We start from the raw sequence: 24,869 nt of genomic DNA, 5'->3' as shown, positions 1-24,869 counted from the left end.
AGAAGGCACTTTTCTAGTTATATTGTTATTAATTTAGAAAAATCTTTTTCTTTTCAATCTGCAGTCCAATTTGGGGACTCCTAATGGTATGTGCATGTGAACTTCTGCCGCCACCTACTTCCTGTTGCTAGATTTCTCCTCAGCAAGGGGCAGCTCTTGCTCCAGAGCCTCTCCCTGTAATGGGAATCTTTAAAACCCCCTTGATCTGCCACTTCACCCTCATTAGGCAGTAATGTTTCTCGAAGTGTGATTGATGGACTGTTGCATCACAGTTGCTTGGGTAGTTATTAGAACCATAAGTTCCTGGGTCTCACCTCAGACCTGTTGATTCAGAGTCTGTTATTTGTGGAACCCAAGAATTTGTGACTTAAAGCACATTTGTAGGTGATTTTAATTGTTAAATTTCCATGTTGAATTATATAAGCTCCATTTTTGGTAGGTGTATATATTATTTCATCCCATTGTAGGGCTATTAGCATTTTGGCCAGGACTGTCACTGTGTGGCACTTAATAGGCACAGCAGGACATTCAAAATCCTTGACTCCTACCTACCAGATGCCATTATCATCCCCAGTTATTAGCACAAGCAGAATGCCCTCACACACTCCCAAACACATCCTCTCTACCATAAAGGGCTAGTATCCTCCCTAATTAAGCATCATTGCTATGTACTACTTATGTTATTCTAGAAGTTACTCTTAATAATTTAATACATATATCTAATCTAAGACCTCACATTACTAAGTCTACACACTTCCGAAACAATACAAGTTCCTTAGAGCACTTTTTTAAAACTAGGCTCCATGCTCATAATTTCCAAATCCTTTTCAAAAAAGTTTAAAGTGGATGGGCCTCAGCAAGAGTCTCATTCATTGCTGAGTCCTGGGGTCAGGGAAGCCAAGTCCCTGCTCCATCCGTTCAGTGAATCGTACTCACATCTCTGAAGTTCTGTAGCACCTCAGGAGGGCTGTGAAGTGAGACAGACGCTGGACTAGCAGAATGGCAGAGCAACTGGCTTCCCTCAGGAAGAAAACATCTTTCTCTCTAGGTTTGTTAAAGGGAGGGTTTTATGCTTATTGATAGGGACAAGGAGAGCATGGTCTCAAGGAGTCTGCCAGCAAAATAAGGAAATGGTTAGTTTATCCTGGTGTGTGGCTGGGAGTCCTGCAATGCCACTTGTCTCCCTGGTTGTCCTTTGTTTTCTACAAAATAATATCTTATTTCAAAATGATTTTCTCTTTGTTTGCAAAGATAAATTAGATTAAAAAAAAATAAACTGGGCCTAGTGCGGAGCTTAAACTCACAACCCTGAGATCCAGATCTCAACTGAGACCCATAGTTGGACACGTAACAGACTGAACCACTCAGGTGTTCCCCTTAAAGCACTTTAAGGTCAATCACACCTTACATGCCATTTGTTCAATATTTGAGTTCTAACTTTTAAAAAATTTCATAAATTAGACATTATTATTATTACTGCTTTCTACAGTCATCAGTGTTTGTTTAGATTGACCCAGTGTTGCCAAATTGTTTTATTTTTCCTCCTTTTTGCATTTAGACATTCCTTCTGAGTCTTTTTTTTTTTAATCTTGTACTATACCTTTAGAAGAATATATTCCTTGCCTTTTGTTGGTTAAACTCTGTTGTTGCTTGTCAAAGAATATGGGTTTTCTGTTGGTTTTGGTCCTAGTTTTTAATGATGTTTTTACCTAGGAATGCAACTCTAAAGTGACTTAATTACTCTTAGCACGGTATTATTTTGACCTTTTTAAAGTTTCTCTGAAAAGTCTAATTGTTTGTTCCTTTGTAGGTAATCTGACTCCTCTCCTCTGGTTTAAAGATCACCTCTTTGCCTTTGGCATTTTGCAGTTTTGCATGATGTATCTGGATGTGGATTTCTTTTTTATTTATCCTTCTTGGGACTTTTAGTGTCTCCTGAATACGAGGTCTTCTGTTCATTCTGGAAAATTTTCAGCCAGTGTCCCTTGAAATATTGCTGTTTCTCCATTTTTTTCCCTATTCTTTCCTTCTGAAATTGTAACTAGATATATGTTAATCTCTTTCATGAGATGATTTGAGATGATTTTAAAATGTCTCTTAATCTCTTTCATCCTTTGTTTCTTCTTTATTGATTCAGATCTGTCATTTGATTTACTAATTCTTTATCTCCTCCAATTAGGTTTATAATTTCAAGGATTGTTTTTTTTTTTCCAGAAATTCTTTTCGGTTCTTTTCTTCTCTGCCTCCCAAGTCATTTTTTCATCTCGTTTCTGGCCTATATATTTAATATTTTCTTTTATTTCTGTAAACTTTTAAAGCATACTTAATTGTAATTTTATGTATTATTTGTTAATTCCAGAATTTGAATTTCTTGAAGATTTAATCTGGTTTTTTTATAGCCTTTGCTGCTGTGGTAGTTTGTTTCCTTTTGGTTTGATAATTTTGTTTTAATCTCATATTTGGCTAATAGTAATATTTAGGGATCTCCTGGAATCACGTGGGTTGAAGGTGTGTTTGACTTCACTCAGAGAATTTGCTGCTCTTTCTGACAGGTGTCTTTCATTACCACCACCCCAGAAACAGCTTAAATTCATTTATTGGCTTGAGGCTCCTCATCCTTGCAAGAAGTGTATATTTATACTTAACTGAGAACAGGCTTGCAATAATTTTCAGTGGACCCCATTCCAGTGAAGGCCTGATTCATACAATTTTTTTATTTCCTGCCTTTGTCAATGGACAGACTCCCCCCACCCCCCACCCCCATACAGGCCTACCCATTCACTGAGGGGTATGGCCTTTCAAGGGCATTGCTGGTTTTATGCAGTTGTCTCAATTCCACCTTTTATCACATCTAATAAAAAATTATAATACAAGTCTCTAGATTCCAAGTTTAAGCTAAGATCATGGCTTTAGTTCTTACCACTCTGATTTCATTAAATAAATGCATTCAACAGATAGTTTTGATTAATTACTGTTTTCTCTTTGTTTTTGCTGCCTGTGGATGTCTTGTGAATTTAAAAGAATATTTACTGTATCTTATTTGCCATATCTAGGTATTTGTAATGGGAGAGATTCTCATATTTCATCTAACATATTTCCAAAATAAAACCTCAGGTAATTTTTATATACACTGGAGTTGGAGCACCATTGGGCTAGAGAAAGTACTGCTGTTGCTTCTGTAGTGGGAAGTTGGAATTTGTTTACCTGAACCCTTATGTTTTCCCAAACTCAATGCCTCTGTTAAGTTTTAGCTACGTTATTAGTTAAATTGACATTTGTAGTCTGCCATTTAAAAGTGTTAGTGATACAGAACAAGCCCCCCCCTTTTTTTTAGATTCTATTTATTGACAGAGCACAAGTAGGCAGAGCAGCAGGCCGAGGGAGAGGGAGAAGCAGGCTCCTCGGTGAGCAGCGAGGCTGAGGTGGGGCTTGGGATCATAACCTGAGCTGAAGGCAGACACTTAACTGACTGGGCCACACAGGTGCCCCTGAACAAGCCCGTTTTGAATCCTAAATTAAACTTTGAAATGTAATTTATTGATATGTTTTTTTATCATTCACAGATTATTTTCCACTATATTCAATCATTAGCTAAGTGCATTTAAAAAAAGTTAGCATGATAGTCTCAATCTGTTTTTTTCCTTTTTGAAATGAGCATCATATGGGAGCACCTGGTTTGCTCAGTCGATTGAGTGGGAGACTTCCACGCAGGTCATGACTCACCGGGGGGTCTGCTTCTCCCTCTCCCTCTGTCCCTCCCTCTGATCATGCTCTCTTTTTCTCTTAAGTAAAATCTTAAAAAGAAATGAGCATCATATAGTCCTAGAAATTTAGAACTTTAATCATCTGGTTTCAGGAAACAAAGAGCCATTTAAGGTAATTCAAGAAAAAAGATGCTATTGTAGAGATATATGTGACATGGAACTGGAATGTTGTCAGTAACTCAGGGCAGCTTTGGAGATGTTACTTTCTCGTGAGCTCTTACAAATTTTTCTGCGCATTTGTTTTGTTCTGTGCTCTTTGACTATCTCCTCATTGTATCTTTTCTACTTCTTCAAATCTTCACTTTTCCAAAGATTTTGCTTGCTAAGACGCTGGCACAATTTTATGGCCTAGTTTTCATGCTGGGTTACATTGCATGGTGGTACTGTTTCTCAGTATTTCCAAGTTCAAACTTTTTAAAGCTGCGATGTCTAATACAGTTGTCACTAGCTACACGTGGCTGTTAATGTGTTGGACCTGTATGCTATTAACTATGAAACACTGATGAAAGGTACCAGAGAAAACCTAAATAGAGATTAACGTTCATGGATTGGAACACTGTGCATAGTAAAGATGTTAGTTCTCCCCAAATTGATAAATACATTTAATGCAGTTCCAAACAGAATCCCAGCAGGATTTAAGAAAATATATGGACAAGTTGATTCTAAAATTTATAAGGAAAGGCTAAAGACCTAGAATAGCTAAAGCAACTTCAAAAAAGAAAATGTTGGAAGAATCACAGTAATTGATTTTTAAGACTTTCTGTAAAGCTACAGTAATCAAGACTGTATATAGCAATAGTAAGGGATAGACATAAGATCAGTGGATCCATATAGCATCCAGAAATAGACCCACGCAGGTATAGCCAGCTGATTTTGACAGAAGTGAAAGGCAGTTCAGTGCAGGAAGGATAGTCTTTTCAAGAAACAGTATTAGAACAGTTGGACATATTCATGCAAAAACAACAAATATCTCAACCTAAGTGCCCCACCTTAAACAAAAATTAAATCAATATATATCATAAGTCTAAATGTAAAACTTGTTTTTTTAGAAGCTAGCATAGGAGAAAAGTCTCTGACTTGGGATTAAGCAAAAAGGTTTTGGACATGACACCAAAGCATAATTCATCAAACAGTTGGTAAATTGGACTTTATCAAAAGTATAAACTTTTACTCTGTATATTAGTTTGCTAGGATTGCCATAACAAAATACCACAGACTGGGTGGCTTAAGCAATTGAAATTTTATTTTCTCACAGTTCTGGAGGCTGGAAGTTCAAGATCAAGGTGTTGGTAGAGTTGGTTTCTCCCGAAGCTCTCTCCATGGATTGCAAGTGGCTGCCTTCTTGCTGTGTTCTCACATGGCCTTTTTCTCTCTGTGTGCACATCTGTAGATCCCTTTCTTATAAGTATTAGGGACGTTAAATGAATTTTATGAATGAGTGCACACAGTTCAGTCCATAACACTCTGGGATTGACACTGTTAACAGAATGAAAAGACAAGCTGTAGACTGAGAAAAAATATATTTGCAAATTACAAACCTGATAAAGAACTTGTATCTGGAATATATAAAGAACTCTCAACAGTAAGAAAATAAACATCCCAATTAACATAGAAAAAAGACTAGAACACTCTTCACCAAAGGATAGCAAATGAGCATGTGGGAAAATGTAAACTAAAACCCCAACGAGATACTATTACACATTTGTTAGAATGGCCAAAATTGAAAGTACAATACCAATTACCGGCAAGGATGCAGAACTGGGACCATCCATACATTGCTGCTAGAAATGAGCATGGTACAGCTACCGTAGAAAGAGTGATAGTCTTTTACAAAGTTATACATATACCTATCATAAGACCCAGTTTCACTCCTGGGTATTTTGGTAACCTGTACTCAGATGTTCATAGCAGCTTGATTCATAATTGCTGAAAACTCAAAGCAGCTAGTATGTCTTTCCACTGGTAGTGGATAAACAGTGGTGTATCCATACAATGGAATACTATTCAACAATGAGAAAGAACAAACTAATGGTAAATGCAGCCCCTTGGTGAAAGAAGAGAGTCTCAAAAAGTTACATGATGAATGATTTAATTTATGTGAAATTCTTGAAAAGACAAAACTGTAGTGGCAAAGATCAGGTCAGTGGTTGCCAAGGGTTAAGGTAAAGCGAGAATGTAACTTCCAAGGGAGTTTTTGCAGTGATGGAACTTCTCTGCTTCTGGCTGGTGATGGTGGTTACACAAATTTATACATGTGTTAAAACTACCAGAACTATGTTGTTTTAAGTTGATTTTTTCCAGTTATAGGCTAAATAAATCCTGGGGATGTAACATACAGCATGGTGACTACAATTATAACAATACTATATTGTATATTTGAAGGATGCCGAGAGAATAGATCTTAAAAGTTCTCATCATAATGAAAAGAATTTTTAAGCATGTTAACATCATAGATGTTAACTAAACTTATTGTGGTAATCATTTTGCAATATATACATATATCAAATTATGTTGTATACTTAAAACTAATAAATTTTAAATGTAGTTATATCTCAAAAAAATTAAAACTCCCCAATTCAAGTATTTTATTGCATATACAAATAAAATTCAGTTCCTCAGTTGTACTAGCCATATGTCAGTTGATTGATAGCTACATGTGGCATGGAGCTACTCCATTGTACAGTACAGATATAAACCATTTCCATCAGTGAAGAAAGTTCTGTTGGACAATGCTGTTTTAGAGTGGGGGTCAGCCAGTCTTTCCTCTAAAGAGCCAAATAGTAAATAAACACTTACAGGTACTTCATATGGTCTCCATCTCAACTGCTCAACTGTTGTATTGTGAAAGCACAGACAGTACTTAAACAAACGAACATGGCTGTGTTCCAGTAAAACTTTATTTATAAAAACAGATCTATTTCAAATAAAAAAACAGACTCTTAACTATAGAAAACAAAGGGATGGTTACCAGAGGGGAGGTGTGGGGCAGGGATGGGTGAAGGGAGTTAAGAGTATACTTAGGAAGAACACTGAATGATGTATGAAATTGTTGATCACTGTATTGTACACCTGAAACTAATGTAACACTGTATGTTAACTACACTGGAATTAAAAAAATGGACATGTTTGCTGACCCTTGTTTTAGAGAATCTGGCCTCTGTCTTTTTTTCATGGCAGCTCAGGGTTTACTGGTAAAGTGACTTCATACTCTATCATCCAAATTTAATAAAAATTTAATTTTGAGAATGAAAGTGGGCACTATTAAGAATTCCGCTAGGACAGTAGGCATAAACTGGGAGTGTCCTAAGCAAACCAGGGACGGAGGTCGCTCTATCAGTCTTCCTGTATATTTAGTTGCCCTTGTGGTAGGCTCACACCCAGTTCAAGTAACTGTGGAAAAGCGGTCAAAACTATTCCTTCAGCCGGGGCTGTGGGTTAGCCATTTCCCTCTGAAAGGGAGTATTTATATGGGAGGCATCCTGAGGCTTGGCTCACCATATACACTCAAAATAGCCTGTGTTTTCTGTCCCTGTGCCTTTGCTCATGCTTTTCTCCCTATGCTCTCTTTACCGTTGCTCTTCTATGTTTGTTGTAATCCAGCCCATCTTGTACACATCTGCTTAAATGGTAATCTCCTTCATAAAGCCATCCCTGTAACACTCCTTTCAGACTTAGAAGTTGGTATTTATATTATATAAAACTCATATGGTACAGTGCCTTCACCAGGTCCCCGAACCTGGCTGAACATCAGAAACACATCAGTAGCTTTAGATACAGATCCATGGTTCCTGTCTTAAATCTGTTGATTGAAAATCAGTGGTGGTGGTGTTTTCTTTTTCCTTTTTTTTGGTTACTGTTTTGTTTTTAAACTCCTAATATTCTTACATAACTAGCCAGCTGGTTTAGTATTTGGAATCTGTTAATTTAGACTTAACATTATTTGATGTAAACACTGACTTTTAGAATTAGAAGGAACATTAGAAATAGTCTTTTTTCACTTTCTTGTTTTTAAATTGGGGGGGAGGGGTTGGGAAGAAGACAGAAGGGAAATTACTTGCTCAGATCCCACTGCTAGTTACTGGCAGAGCCAGGGCTAAACTTTGTATATCTTCGCTCCCATTTCTGAGCTTTTCTTCATATTAATGTTGGACAGACCCTTCTAAGTAGTAAGCTTTGAGTACTGGGTGTTGAGTAAGCTTTGAGTGGGCGTGTTTGGTACATAATCAGTAGTCAGATTATTTTATTGGTAGTGATTGTCTCTGACTCACTTTATGTTGTATGGTAGCATACTTTTTGCCTCTTAATGATTGCTTCTTGAAGATGTTTACTCCTACTCTCACACTCAAGGAATACTTTTCTGATAGTTGGCAATAATGCAGTAGTCAGCATGAAATCATCTCAGAAAAATTCTTTCCCAAATCAGTTCTAATATGAATGACTTCTAAAAGGCTGACTGACCCAAATGACTTCTGGGACAGCTTTGAATCATAATAGTTTTTGCAAGAGCCCCTCTAAACTGAGACCAATTCTAGATCTGCAGGACTTTCTTAACCAGGCCCACTCCCATTTGGGAAAGGTTACCCAGGAACTATGGGAGTGTGGGATGCCTAATCCAGAGTAGCAATAGGGAAAAGGCTTGTGGGAAGTGATAGTAACCTAAACTGTGCTTTAAAGGATTATCTGGGAGTTAGGCCCAGGAAGGAGTTGGGGCAAGCGTTTGTCTAGGCAGTGTGTTCCAAAGAGCAAATGTGCGGATAGCTTTGGGAAATGGCAATTTGTTTAGTTTGGCTGCAGCATAAAGTGCAAATTAGGAAGTGACTGGAAAGACAGACTGGGGCAAGATAGTGCAAAGTTTTATTGTTGCAATGTTGTATTTCTCAACTAGATACCCACATGCAAAAGAATGAAATTGGAGTCCTACTGGACACCATATAAAAATTCACTCAAAATGGATAGTAGACCGAAATGGAAGAGCTAAAATTATAGAACACTTAGGAGAAAACATAGGAAAAAAATCTTTGTGGCCTTGGGTTAGGCATTGGTTTCTTAGCTATAATACCAAAAGCAAAGCAACATAAAATAGACAAATTGGACTTGACTAAAGTTAAAAACTTTTGTGTTTCAAAGAATACCATCAAGAAAATGAAGACAATCCATAGGATGGGATTAAATATTTGCAAATCATGTAACTGATAAGAGACCTATCAGGGTCTATAAAGAATTCTTCTAAGTCAGCGATAAAAAGACAGCACAAAAATGGACAAAGCCGTGAAAATGACATTTTTCCAAAGAAAATACTCAGATGGCCAATAAGCATATGAAAGATGCTCAACATCATTAGTAAAGTGCAGATCAGACCACAATGAGATACCATTTCACACCCACTAGGACAGGTAAAATAAAAACCGTAGCAACAAACATTAGCAAGGATGCAGAGAAATTGGAACCCTCATGTATTGCTGATGATAATATAAAATCCAGGTGCAGCCACTTTGGAGAAAAATTTGACAGCTCTTCAAAAAGCCAAACGTAGAGTTACCGTATGATTCGGCAGTTCTCTGTACTCTCTGTACTCGAGAGAATTAAAAGCAAAAACGCGTACATTAAGGCCTGCCTTTGGATCAGGTCATGATCCCAGGGTTCTGGGGATCGAGCCCCTCATCAGGCTCCTTGCTCCTCGAGGAGCCTGCTTCTCCCTCTCCCTTCCCCCCCTCACCCGCTAGTGCTCGCATGCGCGCGGTCTTTCTCTTTCAAATAAAATCTTCAAAGAAAATGTATACACTTATGTTCATAGAAGCATTATTCATAATAGCTAAAAAGTAGAAACAACCTAAATATCCTTCAGCTGATAAATGGGTAAACAAAATGTGGTGTTTCTGTACAATCAAGTATTATTCCATAACGGAAGAAGTCAAGTACTACTGATACATGCCACAATGTGGATGAACCCAAAAATGTTATGCCTGGTGAAAGAAGCCAGTCACAAAGGACCACATTTTAGGGGCACCTGGGTAGCACAGCGGTTAAGCGTCTGCCTTTGGCTCAGGGCGTGATCCCGGCGATCTGGGATCGAGCCCCACATCAGGCTCTTCTGCTATGAGCCTGCTTCTTCCTCTCCCACTCCCCCTGCTTGTGTTCCCTCTCTCGCTGGCTGTCTCTATCTCTGTCAAATAAATAAATAAAATCTTTAAAAAAAAAAAACAAAAAAAAAAAACAAAGGACCACATTTTGTATGATCTTACTTATATGAAATATCTAGAATAGTCAAATCCATAGAGGTAGAAAGTAGACCAATAGTTCTCAGGGACTGGGAGGGGGAGGAATAGGGAGTGACTGCTAACTGAGTGGTCTAGAGTTTCTTATTGGGGTGATGAAATGTTCCGAAGTTAGATAGTAGTGATGGTTACGTAGCTGAATTTACTAAAACCACTGAATTGTATGCATTGAAAGGGTGAATTTTACGATATGTGAATTATATGTCAATAAAAGCTATTATGAGAAGTGCTGTAGTTAGTGAAAATTTTAAATTTTCTGACAAGGAATTTGAATTTTGTCTTTAAACCATGATGTGTATTCCTCAAGAGTTTTCAACTTAATAATGACATGATCTGAATACCATTTTCAGAGCAAGTGAAGATGGTGGTCAAACCAATGAGGTGGCAGAAGACTCCTTGGTCTAGGTGCTTAGAATATTTATCCTTAGTTTTCTGCCCTGAGCAAGTCTGAGCATTCTGTTATTGACACTGAATTAAAAATTTTTAACTTTAGGGGCGCCTGGGTGATGCAGTCGGTTAAGTGTCTGAGTCTTGGTTTCAGCTCAGGTCATGATCTCAGGGTTGTGAGATCAAGCCCGGTGTTGGGCCATGTGCCCAGCATGGAGTCTGCTTAAGACTTTCTCTCCCTCTGTGTCTTCTCCACGGCACGTGCACATGCTCTCTCTCTCAAATAAATCTAAATAAATCTTAATTTTTTTTAACTTTATACATGGTGCTATTTTACATTATTTACCTTGGTCTCATTTCCTTCCTAATAAATTGCTCTAGGTGATTGCTGAAAGAACAGTAGTTGCAGGGGCGCCTGGGTGGCTCAGTCACTAGTTAAGCATCTGCCTTCGGCTCTGGTCAGGATCCTGGAGTCCTGGGCTTGAGTCCTGCATCCGGCTCCTTGCTGAGCGGGGAGTCCACTTCTCCCTCTGTCCCTCACCTCTCTCTCTCTTTTTCTTTCTCTCTCTTTCTCTGTCAAATAAATAAAATCTTAAAAAAAAAAAGAACAGTAGTTGCAGAACATAGGAGATACTATTAATTTTTATATTTATCGCAGTGAGTATTCTTGACTATTTTAAATTTAGAGACAGCAAAATATGATTTAGCCAGAATACCAAGATTCTTGATGAATCATAATGCTTTAAAGACTTTTCATTAGGGGCTCCTGAGTGGCTCAGTTAGTTAAGCATCCAACTCTTGATTTTGGCTCAGGTCATGATCTCTTGGGGTTATGAGATTGAGCCCTGTGTCAGGCCTCAAGCTCAGCAGGGAGCCTGGTGGAAATTCTCTCTCTGAATAAATAAAAAGTGAAATCTTAAAAAAAAAGCATGTAAGATTTTTCATTAGCAAACATCTGGATTTTGATGCAGAAAAGCTCAGAAATTCAACTTACTTGGGCTTTTTGTTGTTATTTTTCTTCCCCCTTTGTGAATTGCCTTAATTCTGTCAAATAAGTTACATACTGGAAAATATTTCAGTAGGTAAAAAGAGCAGTAATCATTTTGGCTGTTTTTGTTGTTGTTCATTCTAAAGAATCGTAAGTTTAAAAACTCTTGTTATCCTCAAGAAAATTCTGGACTGATTTAAATTTTGAAAAATTTTAAGTCAAGCCTATAGTAAATGTTGACTTTTGTCTGATAAGTGCTACTGATAAGTCACTTACTGTCACAGTTTTTCTGTTAAATATGTGCTGGTGTTAACTTTTAGTAAATCTGGTTTTAGAAGAGTAGTACATTGTGTACAGTAGCCATTTTGGACACTTTGTATAACTTGCATTGTCGGTGGTGCCCTCTCGTGGTCACTTAGGAACCACATTTCAGCTATAAAAAAACCATCCTGGCTTTCTAGGAGTTCATACTGTCTCTACTCTTCTATAGCGGAATCAGCCATACTCTGAATTTCTTTTCAATAAACAGAAACAAAACCATGGCAAGATTTTTAAATGGAGAATTGAGAATTGGGGAGAGTAGCGTCTTGTCTTATTTTATTTGGAGAAGTACTACTTTAAAAAGATGGGAGTTAGAGGACAGAGTATATCTAGGAGGAGAACAGGGAAAGTTCATGAAGTGTGAGGAGAGGCAAGTAGTTGTGATAGTGTTTGAGGAGATTTATGAATCATGTTTATGTGATATACCTGAATATTTTACAGGTACACTCTGCCCCCTCCTTTTACAAAATGCTCCCAGAATGATGTTCTGATTTTATTTCTCTTTCACACACACACACACACACACACACACACACACACACACACACACAGAGTCTCTTCTCAGAATGAACACTTATCTGGCACTATATTTGAAATGTGTATCTCATTTAACGGAAATTAAAGTTAGTTTGAAATAACTGTTCAAATCTGTTTTGTACTGCCAGTAATAAGTTGGCCATGATAAGCGTTCATTGGTTATGGAGATTTTTTCAGAAGGAATGAATTTTCCCTGCCAGTTTAATTTAAATTGATTTTTCTTGATTTGTATGGGGAGATCTTTTTAAAAAAATATTTATTTATTTACGTAATCTCTACATGCAATGTGGGGCAGGAACTCACGACCCCAAGATTTAAGAGTCACATGTCCTTCTGACTGAGCCAGCCAGGCGCCTTGATGTGGTAGAGAACTTTTAATACCTTTGCTCTTCTTTGAGTTGAAGGTTAAATTTTATATTGCAGCAGTGGCTGTGTCCCATATCTACCTTCCTAGATTCTTATCTGACATTTTTAATGCTCCAGTGTTCTTAGAAGGATTCCACTGTTAATGCTGTTAGCATTCCTTGTGGGTGATTCACTGATCTTCATCAATCCATTAATAAGAGAGTATCAGTGGAATGTGCAATTCTTGATCTTGAGGTTGTGAGTTCAAGCCCCATGTTGGGTGTAGACATTACTTAAAAATAAAATATTTTTAAAAAAATAGAGTGTTGCAACTAAGAGTAATTCTGCCCACAGGGACGTATCCTTCTGTGATCAGGGAATTGTATATATTGATTTTCATTGCTTGTTATGAAAATCAAGTTTCAGTTAGCAGTTTAAGTATTATGTAACAGTTAAAACAGTTTGAAGTATTTTGAAAGTTCTGATCCAATTGTAAAGCATTTTAAGTTGACAATTACTGCCATTTTCATACAAATTGAAAAGACAGCCTCTACTTATTTATACATAATTACAGTTGTAAATACCAGCAATCTAATATTATGGATTGATTTTTTTTTTTTTTTTGAAGATTGTATTTATTTGAGAGAGTGCGCACAGGAGGGGGTAGGGGCAGAGGGAGGGAAAGAGAGAGGTGGACTTCCCACTGAGCAGGGAGCCTGATGCAGGGCTGGATCCCAGGACCCTGGGATCATGACCTGAGCTGAGGGCAGATGCTTAACCGACTAAGCCACCCAGGCACCCCGTATTCTAAGATTTTTAAGTTTAAAAATTTAAGGCTAATCAAATCAAAATTTTAACTCACCTTTGAATGAATGACAGTAGAATGTAATGCTTAAAAGCTCAGACTCTGCGGGCGCCTGGGTGGCTCAGTCAGTTAAGTGTCTGCCTTTGGCTCAGGTCATGATCTCAGGGTCCTGGGATCTAGCTCTGCGTTAGGCTCTCTGCTCAGCAGGGAGTCTGCTTCTCCCTCTCCTGCTCCCTCTGTGCTCTTCCTCCCGCTCTCTCTCTCTCTTTCAAATAAATAAAATCTTAACAACAACAACAACAACAACAACAAACTCAGACTCTGAAGTCAGACTTCTTGGATTGGAATCTTGCTGCTCTCGCTTACTAGCATCTGGCCTTGGCAAGTTTTTTAACTTCTCTGTGCTTCAGTTTTCTTGTCTGCAACATGGACATAATAGTTGTACCTACCTCATAAGATTGTTGTGGAGAGAAATGAATTACTATAAAACACTTAGAACAGTGCCTCACACATACAGAAGTCTCTGTGTAAGTTAAGTTCTTATCACCATTATTAAATTTACGGTTGAGGGGCGCCTGGGTGGCACAGTCGTTAAGCGTCTGCCTTCGGCTCAGGGCGTGATCCCAGCGTTCTGGGATCGAGCCCCACATCAGGCTCCTCCTCTGGAAGCCTGCTTCTTCCTCTCCCACTCCCCCTGCTTGTGTTCCCTATCTGGCTGGCTGTCTCTCTGTCACATAAATAAATAAAAATCTTAAAAATAAAAATTTACAGTTGAATTAATGTTGACATTCATTGTGAAGAATATACTGGCTATTTTGTAAATATAAACCCCTCCTGCAATTCTTGCTTTAAAAAATATTTCTGTATAACAAAATAAACAGTAAACTAAAATTATATTTCATAAAGTTTTTTATGAAAGCTCTTTTTCACACTTATCTTTTCTTCTCTTTTAGGCACGGAATGTTAACACTGGTGAATTGGCAGCAATTAAAGTAATAAAATTGGAACCAGGTAAATTGAAATTTGATGTTTCTTATTGCTGTAAGCCACTGGATTACTTTAAGGCTAATTTTAATGATGTTTGGTCAGCATTCTCTGATTGTTCCTAACATCTTCTGTAAAACAGAAGTGGGGTCTACTCTTTCCTCCTCCTCTTCAAGACCTGTAGACACCTGGCTCGGTTCTTCCTTGAAAAATAACTTGTAATTGGGAGAGGGAGGCGACTTGTGAAGAGGCTTTGTTCCTTCTGAACTCAGTTGAGCTAACTTGTCACCAGTTGCTAGTGGTGTTTTTCCAGGTTAACCCTGTCCTGTGGTGAGAGGGCAGTGTGATGCAGGGGAAAGCGCTGAACTGAGATTGGGGTGCTTGAAGCCCAGTTCTTTGTGTCCCACACTCTTGCTGTGTGAACTTGGGCACGTAATTTTCTGAGCCTCAGTTTTCTCAGTAGACCTAGCCCTTACATTTTATGCTCATTAAGCTGTAATAATAGTCACCTTCCAACTTGAGCAGCTTATTGTAGAGCCCGAAGGATGACTCTGTATTTTTTTCCTGCTTCACCTATATTTTCTCTCTGAAATCCCCCATGCCTTTCAAAACCCATGTCTTTCTGAGTAACTACCGTAGTCTTGTTTATTCTCTCTTAGAAGTCCTTCTCTCTTTTTCTCTTTTCTGCCACAAGCAAGCAATTGTGCTAGTGTCTAGACTGAGTTCCACAGTGATGGTAGTGCCTTTCTAATGGCTTCCGCCACTCCAAACTGAGGATACACGAATTTGGTAAAACAGGTTTTATCCTTGGTGTGAGCAGAAACCCATTCCCTAGTTTTTGTTTTTGTTTTTAAAGGTGGGCAGTTTTTTCTGAAAAGTCCAGACAATAAAATATTTTGGGCTTTGTGGACCACATGTGGTCTCTGCATACAGTTTTCCTTCTTTCCTCCCTCTCTCTCTCCTTTCTCCCTCTAAAATGAAAAAAAACCATTCTTAGCTGAACAACCATTCTTAGCAAACCAGGCCACCTACAGCTGTAGTTTGCCCGCCCCTGATTTAGATCATCAGTAGACTTTCTAGAGTGGCATTAAGATGAAATTTAAGGATGTGTTGATAGACTGTGATCAAATCACACTTAAATATAATGAATAAAAAAATACTTTCTCAGTTATATATATTTACAGATCTTGTATAGTCTAATTAACACTTTAACATATAAGACAGGCTTTTCTTTGAATCTCCTATGTTTTAGGGGATTTTTGAAATTGGTAAATTCTGAGGGGAAAGTAAAAAAGGAAGATTTGCTTTTTTCATTTAAATTCAGTTAATTAACATATAATGTATTATTAGTTTCAGAGGTAGAAGTCAGTGACTCATCAGTCTTATATAATACCCAGTGCTCATTACATCACATGCCCTCCTTAATGCCCATCGCCCAGGCACCCTTTCCCTCCTCCCCCCTCCCCTCCAGCAACCCTCAGTTTGTTCCTTATGATAAAGAGTCTCTTATGGTTTGTCTCCTTCTCTGATTTCGTCTTGCTTTATTTTTTCCTCTTTTCCCCTATGTTCCTGTTTTGTTTCTGAAATTCCATGAGTGAGATCATATAATTGTCTTTCTCCGATTGACTTATTTTGCTTAGCATAATACCGTCTATCTAGTTCCATCCACGTCATTGCAAATGGCAAGGTTTCATTTTTTGATGGCTGAGTAGTATTCCATTGTGTGTGTGTGTGTGTGTGTGTGTGTGTGTGTATGTGTATACCACATCTTCTTTATCCATTCATATGTTGATGGACATCTGGACTCTTTCCATAGTTTGGCAGTTGTGGACATTGCTGCTATAAACATTGGGGTGCAGGTGCCCCTTCAGATCACAGTTGTATCTTTAGGGTGTAAATCCCTAAAAGTGCAATCGCTGGGTCATAGGGTAGCTCTATTTTCAGCTTTTTGAGGAACCTCCATGCTGTTTTCCAGAGTGGTTGTATCAGTTTGCCTTCCCACCAACAGTGTAAGAAGGTTCCCCTTTCGGGGCGCCTGGGTGGCACAGCGGTTAAGCGCCTGCCTTCGTCTCAGGGCGTGATCCTGGCATTATGGGATCGAGCCCCACATCAGGCTCTTCAGCTATGAGCCTGCTTCTTCCTCTCCCACTCCCCCTGCTTGTGTTCCCTCTCTCGCTGTCTGTCTCTGTCTCTGTCAAATAAATAAATAAATAAGCCTTAAAAAAAAAAAAAAAAAAAGAAGGTTCCCCTTTCTCCGCATCCTCGCCAACCTCCGTAGTTTCCTGACTTGTTAATTTTAGCCATTCTGACTGGTGTGAGGCAGTATTTCATCCTGGTTCTGATTTGTATTTCCCTGATGCTGAGTGACATTGAGCATTTTTTCATGTGTTTGTTGGCTATTTGTATGTGAAGTTGGTGAAATCTGAGGTAAAAGAAAAATGGAAGATTTGGCATTTGAAGTAGGGCCTTCATTTGTAATCTTGAAGTGGCTATGTTATTTGATGAAATTATCTCTGATTAGAAGTAGTTTATACATAGATCATTCCTTCAAGTCATTTTAGTGCCTTCTCCTTCGGGTCTTCCTTGCCCCTGGTCTGATTAAGAGGACTCCTCTGCAGGAATAGCTCCCTTATAGCACTTACCACAGCTGTATTGTCATTCTAGAATTGCCTTTCTTTGTTTCTAGGCTTTCATCAAGTTTGTGTCCATAGCACTGACCTTTGTGTTTGGTGCATAGTACTCGTTCAGTACCTCTTAATATTTCCTTTAAAAAATTAGGAACTTGAAAAATCTTATTCATCAAGTCACTTGTTTTCTGATTAATGCAGCGTTTGTGTTTTTATGATGTTAATCTCGAACACTGCCATGCCTGTATTGATTATTGTTTTAAAAGTAGAAAATACAATTAAATAAAAAGAAGAAAAATCATATTCTATCATCCAGAGATAACAAGGGTTATTATCATATATATGCTATTAGATATATCCTTAAATTAACATTGGATTCCCTGCTTAAATCTTCATCGAAGCCACCTGAATTTTAGCATTTAATTTCTTTGCTTTAATGTCACATGTCACTTGTTGGTAAGCCTGAAGTATATGGCCTGGTGGTAAAGATCTAAAGCTCTGCTACTTTGATTGTAGTCCTGGCTTGACCACATTGCTTAAGATTTCTGGTTCTCTGTTTTCTGATCTCTAGAATGGAAGTAATAATAGTAGCTTCCTCTAAAGGTTGTTGTAGGGATTAAATGAGCCGATGTATCTAAAGCACTTAAAATAGTGCCTGGAACAAAGTACTGTAGTACCTACTGTGGTAAGTAGCTGTTATTACTGCTAACAGTATTACAGTTTTCAAAATATGACCAACCAGGGCCCCTGGGTGGCTCAGTTGTTAAGCGTCTGCCTTCAGCTCAGGGCGTGATCCTGGAGTCCTGGGATCGAGCCCCACATCGGGCTCCTCCGCTGGAAGCCTGCTTCTTCATCTCCCACTCCCCCTGCTTGTGTTCCCTCTCTCACTGGCTGTCTCTATCTCTCTCTGTCTCTCTCTTTGTCAAATAAATAAATAAAATCTTAAAAAGAAACATGACCAACTTTGTTTGGTCTATACCCACTACCCTCTCCTTCCCCTGCTTGTAATTTTGCATCAGATTCCAAATACCGTATAATGTCAGGCTTTAATCTTCCAGTGTGTACGGCTAAAGGGTCAGAACTCAAAGTATTACCACAAACAGGAACTCTTACAGGGACATAGAATGGTACATCTACTTTGGAAAAACAGTTTGGCGTTGTCTTAAAAAGTTAAACATTAGTTTGCCGTAATGACCCAGCAGTTCCGCTCCTGTGCACCTGCATACACAGCGTTCACACACAGCTTCGCAGTAGCTTTGTTCACCATAGTCTGAAGCTGGAAACAACTGCCATCAACTGTAAATGAAAAGACAAAATATGTTCATACAATGCAACATTATTCGGCAATGAGAAGAAACAAACTGCTGATGGATGCAGTGTAATAAATGAACCTAAAAACATGCCGTGTGAAAGGAGCCAGACCCAAGGGACGGCACATTGTACGATTCTCTTTATGCGGAATGTTCAGCAGGGGCGCATCTGTAGAATCAGAAAGTGGATTAGTGGACTAACTAGCGGGGGTGCGTGGTGATTAATAATTAATGGACATGAGGGATCTGATTGAGGGAATATTCTACAACTGGGTTACGGTGGTGGTTGCACAACATGGTAAATTACTTAAAAAACCTGTCGAATTGTACACACGATCTGGATGAATTACATGATTTTAGAATCTGCCGTAACAAAGTGATGAAAGTATATAACCACGTGCCGTTGCTGTCTCTCAACAGTAGCTTCCTAACAACAAATAAGTTCCACATAATGCGCTTAGTCCGCGGGTCTCAGATTTCTTCTGTATTTGTAGGTTCCTTATCTCTTCTTTTTTTTTTAATCTCTTCTTTTTCCTTGAAGTTTTTTGTTGAAGAAACTTAATTATTTGAGTGTAGAATTATTCCCTCGGTTTGGATTTTGCTAATTGCCTTCCTGTGGTGTTATTTAATATGTTCTTCTGTGAATTGGTTGTTAGCCTCAGAGGATTGGTAAGATTCAGATTTGATTGGAATGTGGTGCAGGCAGACAGCTTCATGATGGTATGTTCACATTTTTCTAAATTAGAATTCCGATGGCCTGTCTACAACTTTTTGAAAAACAAAAACGAAATCTGAAATACTTAGGTGTAATGTAATGAAGAATCTGCATCCAAAGTTTGTTATTTTGTTCCCTTTTTTTTTTTTTTTTACAACAGATATCTAATTTGAACCTGAAGCTAAATGAAAACTTATTCAAACACGTGGACAAAATTGTTTGTTTAAATGTCAATTTAGTCTACATATGTCACTGGGACTTCCAGTCTTACTCATGTGGCTTCATTTTATTATTTAAAAAAAAAAGATTTTATTTTAAGTAATCTCTGTACCCAATGTGGGGTTCACACTCATGGCCCCGAGATCGAGACTTGCATGCTCCACTGACTAAGCCAGCCAGGCACCCCCATGTGGCTTTAATTTATGTTTGCTTTTCTCAGTCATCGTTTGATTAACCAACAGACTACAACTTTTTAAAGTTTTTATTTGAATTCCAGTTAGTTAACATACAGTGTGATATTAGTTTATAACATTTTTAAACTTAAATTGCAAAGATTATATTTGATCATTATAGTAAAAGTAAGAAAAATACGATTAAACAAAAAGAGGAGGCTAAACATCATTCTACCAGCTGTATGAACGCTGTCAACTTTTGGTGATTTTCTCCAGATTTTCTTTTGTTTATATACAGACATGCATACGTATATAAATGAGGACACACACAATTATGTGGACCTCAAAGGGCTGGTTGGAGTCCAGAGATTGGCAAGGATATACTACTGAGAGCTTAATTTGCTTGCCTACCACTGAACCAGGGAACAGGCATTGCAGAGAATAAATAAGGATGCATGTGAGTGGGCACCACTCCCCAGGGTGTCCCGGGTTCCTCACAGAGGTGGTCCAGACTGGTGGTCAGTGCAGTGAGTAATTTGTCAGCCACAAAGCCTGGTTTTTATGTAAAAGAAAAACACTTATGAGTTCAGTTGCTAGAATTCTTATACTTCGTGGAACAGGGTAACTTTCTAGCCCTTTGTAGGCTATCCATCATCCTAGTCTCTGGAGAAAATGGAGAAGAGCCTTTATTATTTTAAGATAAAATCAAGAATCTCATGATAAACCAATCAGTCCTTTCTTTAAATTTTTAATTTCATTATATTATAACTTACAGTGTTATATTAATTTCAGGTTTATAGTATAGTGATTCAACAATTCTATACGTCACCCTGTGGTCATCATGAGAAGTGTTCTCTTCTCTTAATCCCCTTAACCTGTTTCACTTATCCCCCAGCCACCTCCACTTGTAGCCATCAGTTTGTTTTCTATAGGTAAGAGTCTGTTTTTTGGTTTGTCGCTTTTTTTCTTTGATTGTTTCAAATCGATCTTATATATTTGATCTAGATCTTCAGTATGTACATAGTCTTAGAATTAAGTCTGTATCATCTCAGTAGTATTGATAGGCTCTGAAATGCTGGCAGGGAGAATACAATTATCCTGTTGGGTTCGTTTTCTGTTTTCTGTGTCAGAGGAGATACAGGGGAGAATTTGGCAGCATAATTCAAGTGGGGCCAGAAATCTAGGAAATGATGTGCAGAACTTGGTTTAACAGGATTCACTTTCCTATTAGTGTTTTTTCAGATGATGGACTTTTTTCCCTGAAATTCACATATCTACATAACAATAACAATAATGGTGATAAAAGTCACAGAAGCCACTTTTTGAACATTTGCTTAGGGCTGCATGTCAAACTCCATATTCTTCATATGCATCGTCTCAACCCTCATATTAACATCTTGCAGTAGGTATGTCATCCCCATCTCACAGATGTAGAATAGAGGCAAAGAAGGATTCAATAATTTGCCTTAGGGCTGTGTAGCAGTGGAGCAAATTCAAATCCAGGATTATATTTTTTCTAGAGCCTATGCTATTATGTGTATTGCCTTACAGATGCTTCATGGAATGTTTAGAATAATTCCTGGTTTTCCAGCAATGCTCTTTGAAAGTTTGCCTCTCTACTATAGAACCCATGTTCATTTATTTTTAATTTTATTTATTTAGTATATTATTTATATAATATATAAAAATATGTATATATTTATGTAATATGTATAATATACATATAAAATTATATATTTATATAATATATAATTTTTATTTGTTATTATATTTAACTTTTTATATTCAATTTTTAATTAAATTTTAAGTTTTTAAAGGTAATTGTAGACTTTAGAGAAAAGTTAAAAGAATGGTACAAAGAATTGCAGTATTTCACCCAGATCTTTCAGTACTCGATTTATTATTTTTACTTTATTCTTTCCTACACTAAAAGATACTATCTTCCGCTGAGTACTTTTAGTGTGTATTTCCTTTAACAATGAAATGTCATTGTCTTACATAATAGTACAATGATCAAAGTCAGGAAATTAATGCTGATACGATGCCCACAGACCTTAGTCAGATTTTGTCAGTTGCCCCAATAATATCCTTTAAAGGCAAAAGAAAATCCAAGATCATGTGTTCCACTCAGTTGCCAGGTCTCTTTAGTTTCCTTTAATCTGAAAGAGTTCTTGAGCCTTTGTTTTGGATTCTAGGCGTCGTTATAGCTGCTGAAGCGTCCTTGTTACTAGGCTGCCTTAAGGGAAAGACATCCTGAGTATATGCACACATAAATACACATTTACCCATACCTCCCCTGCCCCTCTACCCATCCGGACTATCTAAAACCAATACTAGTCTAACACCACAGTGTACATTCTCTGCTTTTCATATTTGTTACTCTTCTTTGCTTTATCCTTGAACACAAAAGTAATTTCAGAATTGTTAATCCATGCCTCTGTGAGAAATCAGCTACTAACTAGAGATCATTGTTTAGAGTTCTGTTTATCTCTAGAACCTACACTGTTCTAATGTCTGGTTCCCCACCTCCCTTACCTTTTCAAAAGTGTTCATGTTATTCATTTGTTATCTCTATGGTATATTAGTTTCCTAGGGCAACCATAACAGAATACCACAAACTAGGTGGCTTAAAGCAGTAGAAATAGAAATTCACAGTTCTGGGAGGCTGGAAGTTGGAAATCAAGGTGTCAGTAGAGTTGGTTCTTTCTGAGAGCTTGAGGGAGAATATGCTCCATGCTTCTCCAGCTTCTGGTGATGGCCTGCAGTCCTTGGCATTCCTTGGCTTGTAGAAGGCTCCAGTCTCTGCCTTCATCATCACACAGCATGCTTTCTGTGTCCAAATTTCCCCCTTATATAAGGACACCAGTCATAGAGATCACCCTAAACACCTCATCTTGGCTTGATTACCACAAAGACCCTATTTCCAAGTAGGGTCACTGACATTCACAAGTACTGGAGGTTAAGACTTCATTGTATCTTTTTGGTTGACACAGTTCAACCCATGACATATGGCCAGTTCATTTGTTTCTGTTTGTATTCATTTTGGGGATGTCTCCCTCATCTTTGATTTTATTTATTTTCTTTGAGAGTGTTTTTAAAGTATATGAAACTTTGACATGACTCTAAAAGGCAGAACTATGTAGAAAGGCATATTTAGGGAAGTATTATTCTTCTATGCTTTTTACCCTATCTGACCACTGTCTTTGGTCTCAGGTTTCCCTTTCCATGTTTTCTTGTGCTGTTTTGTTGTTATTGTTGTTGTTGTTTTTTACCCAAATGAGATACATGAATATTTTCTTATTTTCTTTCACAAAAGGTTGCATACTATAGATACCTCTTTGAATTTTGTTCTATTCGCTAAACAGCATGTCTGGGAAATGACTCCACACTAGTTGCTAGAGATCTTTCTCATTCTGCATAGTACTCCATCATATATATGTACCATAGTTAATTCAGCCACCATCCTATGTGTGAGCAATTAGGTTGGTTCCAGTATGTTGCTTGTAAAATTTATGTCCTCCATATTGATAAATGCTACAAGGAGGCACCTCAGAAACATGTTAAAATGAGAAAAGCTGGACATAATAGGTCTCATGTTGTATGATTTCATTTATATGAAATATACAGACTAAGTAAAACCATAGAGACAGAAAGCAGATTTGTGGTTGCTGGGGAGGAGGGAGGGAATAGGAAGTGACTGCTTATGGGTATAGGGTTTTCTTTGGGGCTGATAAAAATGTTCTAGAATTAGAGGTGATGGGGGCACAGCATCATGAATGTACTAAATGCCACTGAGTTGTACACTTTGTTATATGGATTTCATCTCAAAAATCTGCATTATCCATATAATTAAAATAGCCATTTATTTTATTTTTCTCATGGATGTTGGTGCTTCACCATTTTAGCCCATGGAATGGGCAGTGCATCTTCAAATGCTTCCCACAAAGAAGAAAACCTAAGGTTTATCATTTTAATGACAATGTGTGAAGTATACTTTGTCTACTCACACATTTTTTTGGTTGCTTCATCAAACTTTAAAGTAATTTTCTTTACCTCTTCTCTCATTCTGCAGAGCTTTTGGGTTATGTTTTGTTTTTCTCTAACATTGGAGAAAGTTGAAGTCTGATGATGCTGGAGCTTAAAGTATCTGTGTGGGGTGGGAGTGGGTCATAAAAGGTGGAAGCTAGAAAGATATTAAGACCAGATTGTATACCACGACCCTTCTGTGCTATGCCAAAACATCTGGAGCTGTGAGTCCTAGAAGGTTATTAGGGAGAAGACTAATATTTATTCTATGTTTTAAAGATAACTGTCAATAATACGGCAAATGTACTGAAATGTAAGTTAATACTGGAAATAGGGAGACCAGTTAAGAGTTATATAGAGAGGGATGTTAGGGTTCAGGTTAACTGCTCTACAAAGAAACTCCTAAATAAAGTGACCTAAGTAAGATAGACATTTATTTCTCTCTCATGTAACAGTTGTGAGGTGAGCCCAGGTTGGTACTTCAGTGCTGTTCCATGAGCTCATTCAGAGATGTGTGTTCCTTCCATGTTATGCCATCAGCTGGTAGTGCACACATTCATTTGCTGTTGTAAAGCTAGATCACTGGTGTGTCCATCTTTAGCTGGTAGGAAGAGAGACAGAGTTATTTTAAGGCAAGCAACTTTTCTTTTAACAAGTGGAGTTGGAAGTCACCCACCAGTTCTGCTCATTTTCCATTTCCGGAACTTGCTTACATGGTCACATAAATTCATGAGAGGATGGGACATGTAGTCTCTAGCCTGGCAGCTATATGTCTAAGAAGGAAGGAATGGCTCTTGGAGGCAAAAATAGCAGTCTGTCCCAAGAGGCAATCTGAGTGTTATTATGAGGATTTGCACCATGGTAGTTATAGTGGGGCGGGAGTTGAGAGATATTTAGGAGGTAGGATGAAAAGAGAGAATATGTTTCTATTCATTTGAGACATGTTGATTATGAGGTGTTCAGAGATTGTGTAGATACATACAGTTGTCAATTTGATCTAGAGGTCTAGAGCTCAGGAGAGAGCTGACCTGGCTCCAAGACTGGGCTGAAGGCATGGGTTTGAAAATCATTGTTCAGGTAATAGTTGTAGTTGAAGAGTTTTCAAAAAGAAAGGAGGGGCCACTAGTATTAAATGCTGCTTCAGAACTGATAAGAGGCCTTGGATTCAGACCTAAGAATGACATGGACCTTTACAAGAGTAATTTCAGCAGAGTCCTGGGGTGAAAAATAGATTGTAGTGGTTTGAGGAGCGGATGGAAGTCATGAAAAGGAAGCCAAGCTGAGACTACTCTTTGAAGAACTTTGGCTGTGAAAAGCAGTAGGGAGACAGGTTTAACAGGGGAGAAGGTTGAGGCAAAGTTTTTACATTGAAGTAAGTTTGAGCATGTGTGTA

The 24,869-nt window shown here is 38.0% G+C and overlaps 1 protein-coding gene across 3 annotated transcripts in view; it reads left to right on the top strand.

Moving 5' to 3' along the window:
* MAP4K3 (mitogen-activated protein kinase kinase kinase kinase 3) overlaps window positions 1-24,869 on the top strand; it is a 181,544-nt gene that overhangs the window by 45,096 nt on the left and 111,579 nt on the right. For all 3 annotated transcript variants that reach the window (XR_005832815.1, XM_040623136.1, XM_040623137.1), the window contains exon 2: window positions 14,376-14,433. Coding sequence is in view for 2 of the 3 variants with exons in the window: in XM_040623136.1 (XP_040479070.1) it covers window positions 14,376-14,433 (58 nt within the window). In the remaining variant the exon portion in view is untranslated. The remainder of the gene's footprint in view (window positions 1-14,375; window positions 14,434-24,869) is intronic.

The sequence above is a fragment of the Ursus maritimus genome, unplaced genomic scaffold, assembly GCF_017311325.1.
Source record: "Ursus maritimus isolate PB19 unplaced genomic scaffold, ASM1731132v1 scaffold_6, whole genome shotgun sequence".
In the NCBI taxonomy this organism is placed as follows: Eukaryota; Metazoa; Chordata; class Mammalia; order Carnivora; family Ursidae; genus Ursus; species Ursus maritimus.
The sequence above is the reverse complement of the archived record's forward strand: the minus strand, read 5'-3'. Positions and strand labels throughout refer to the sequence as shown.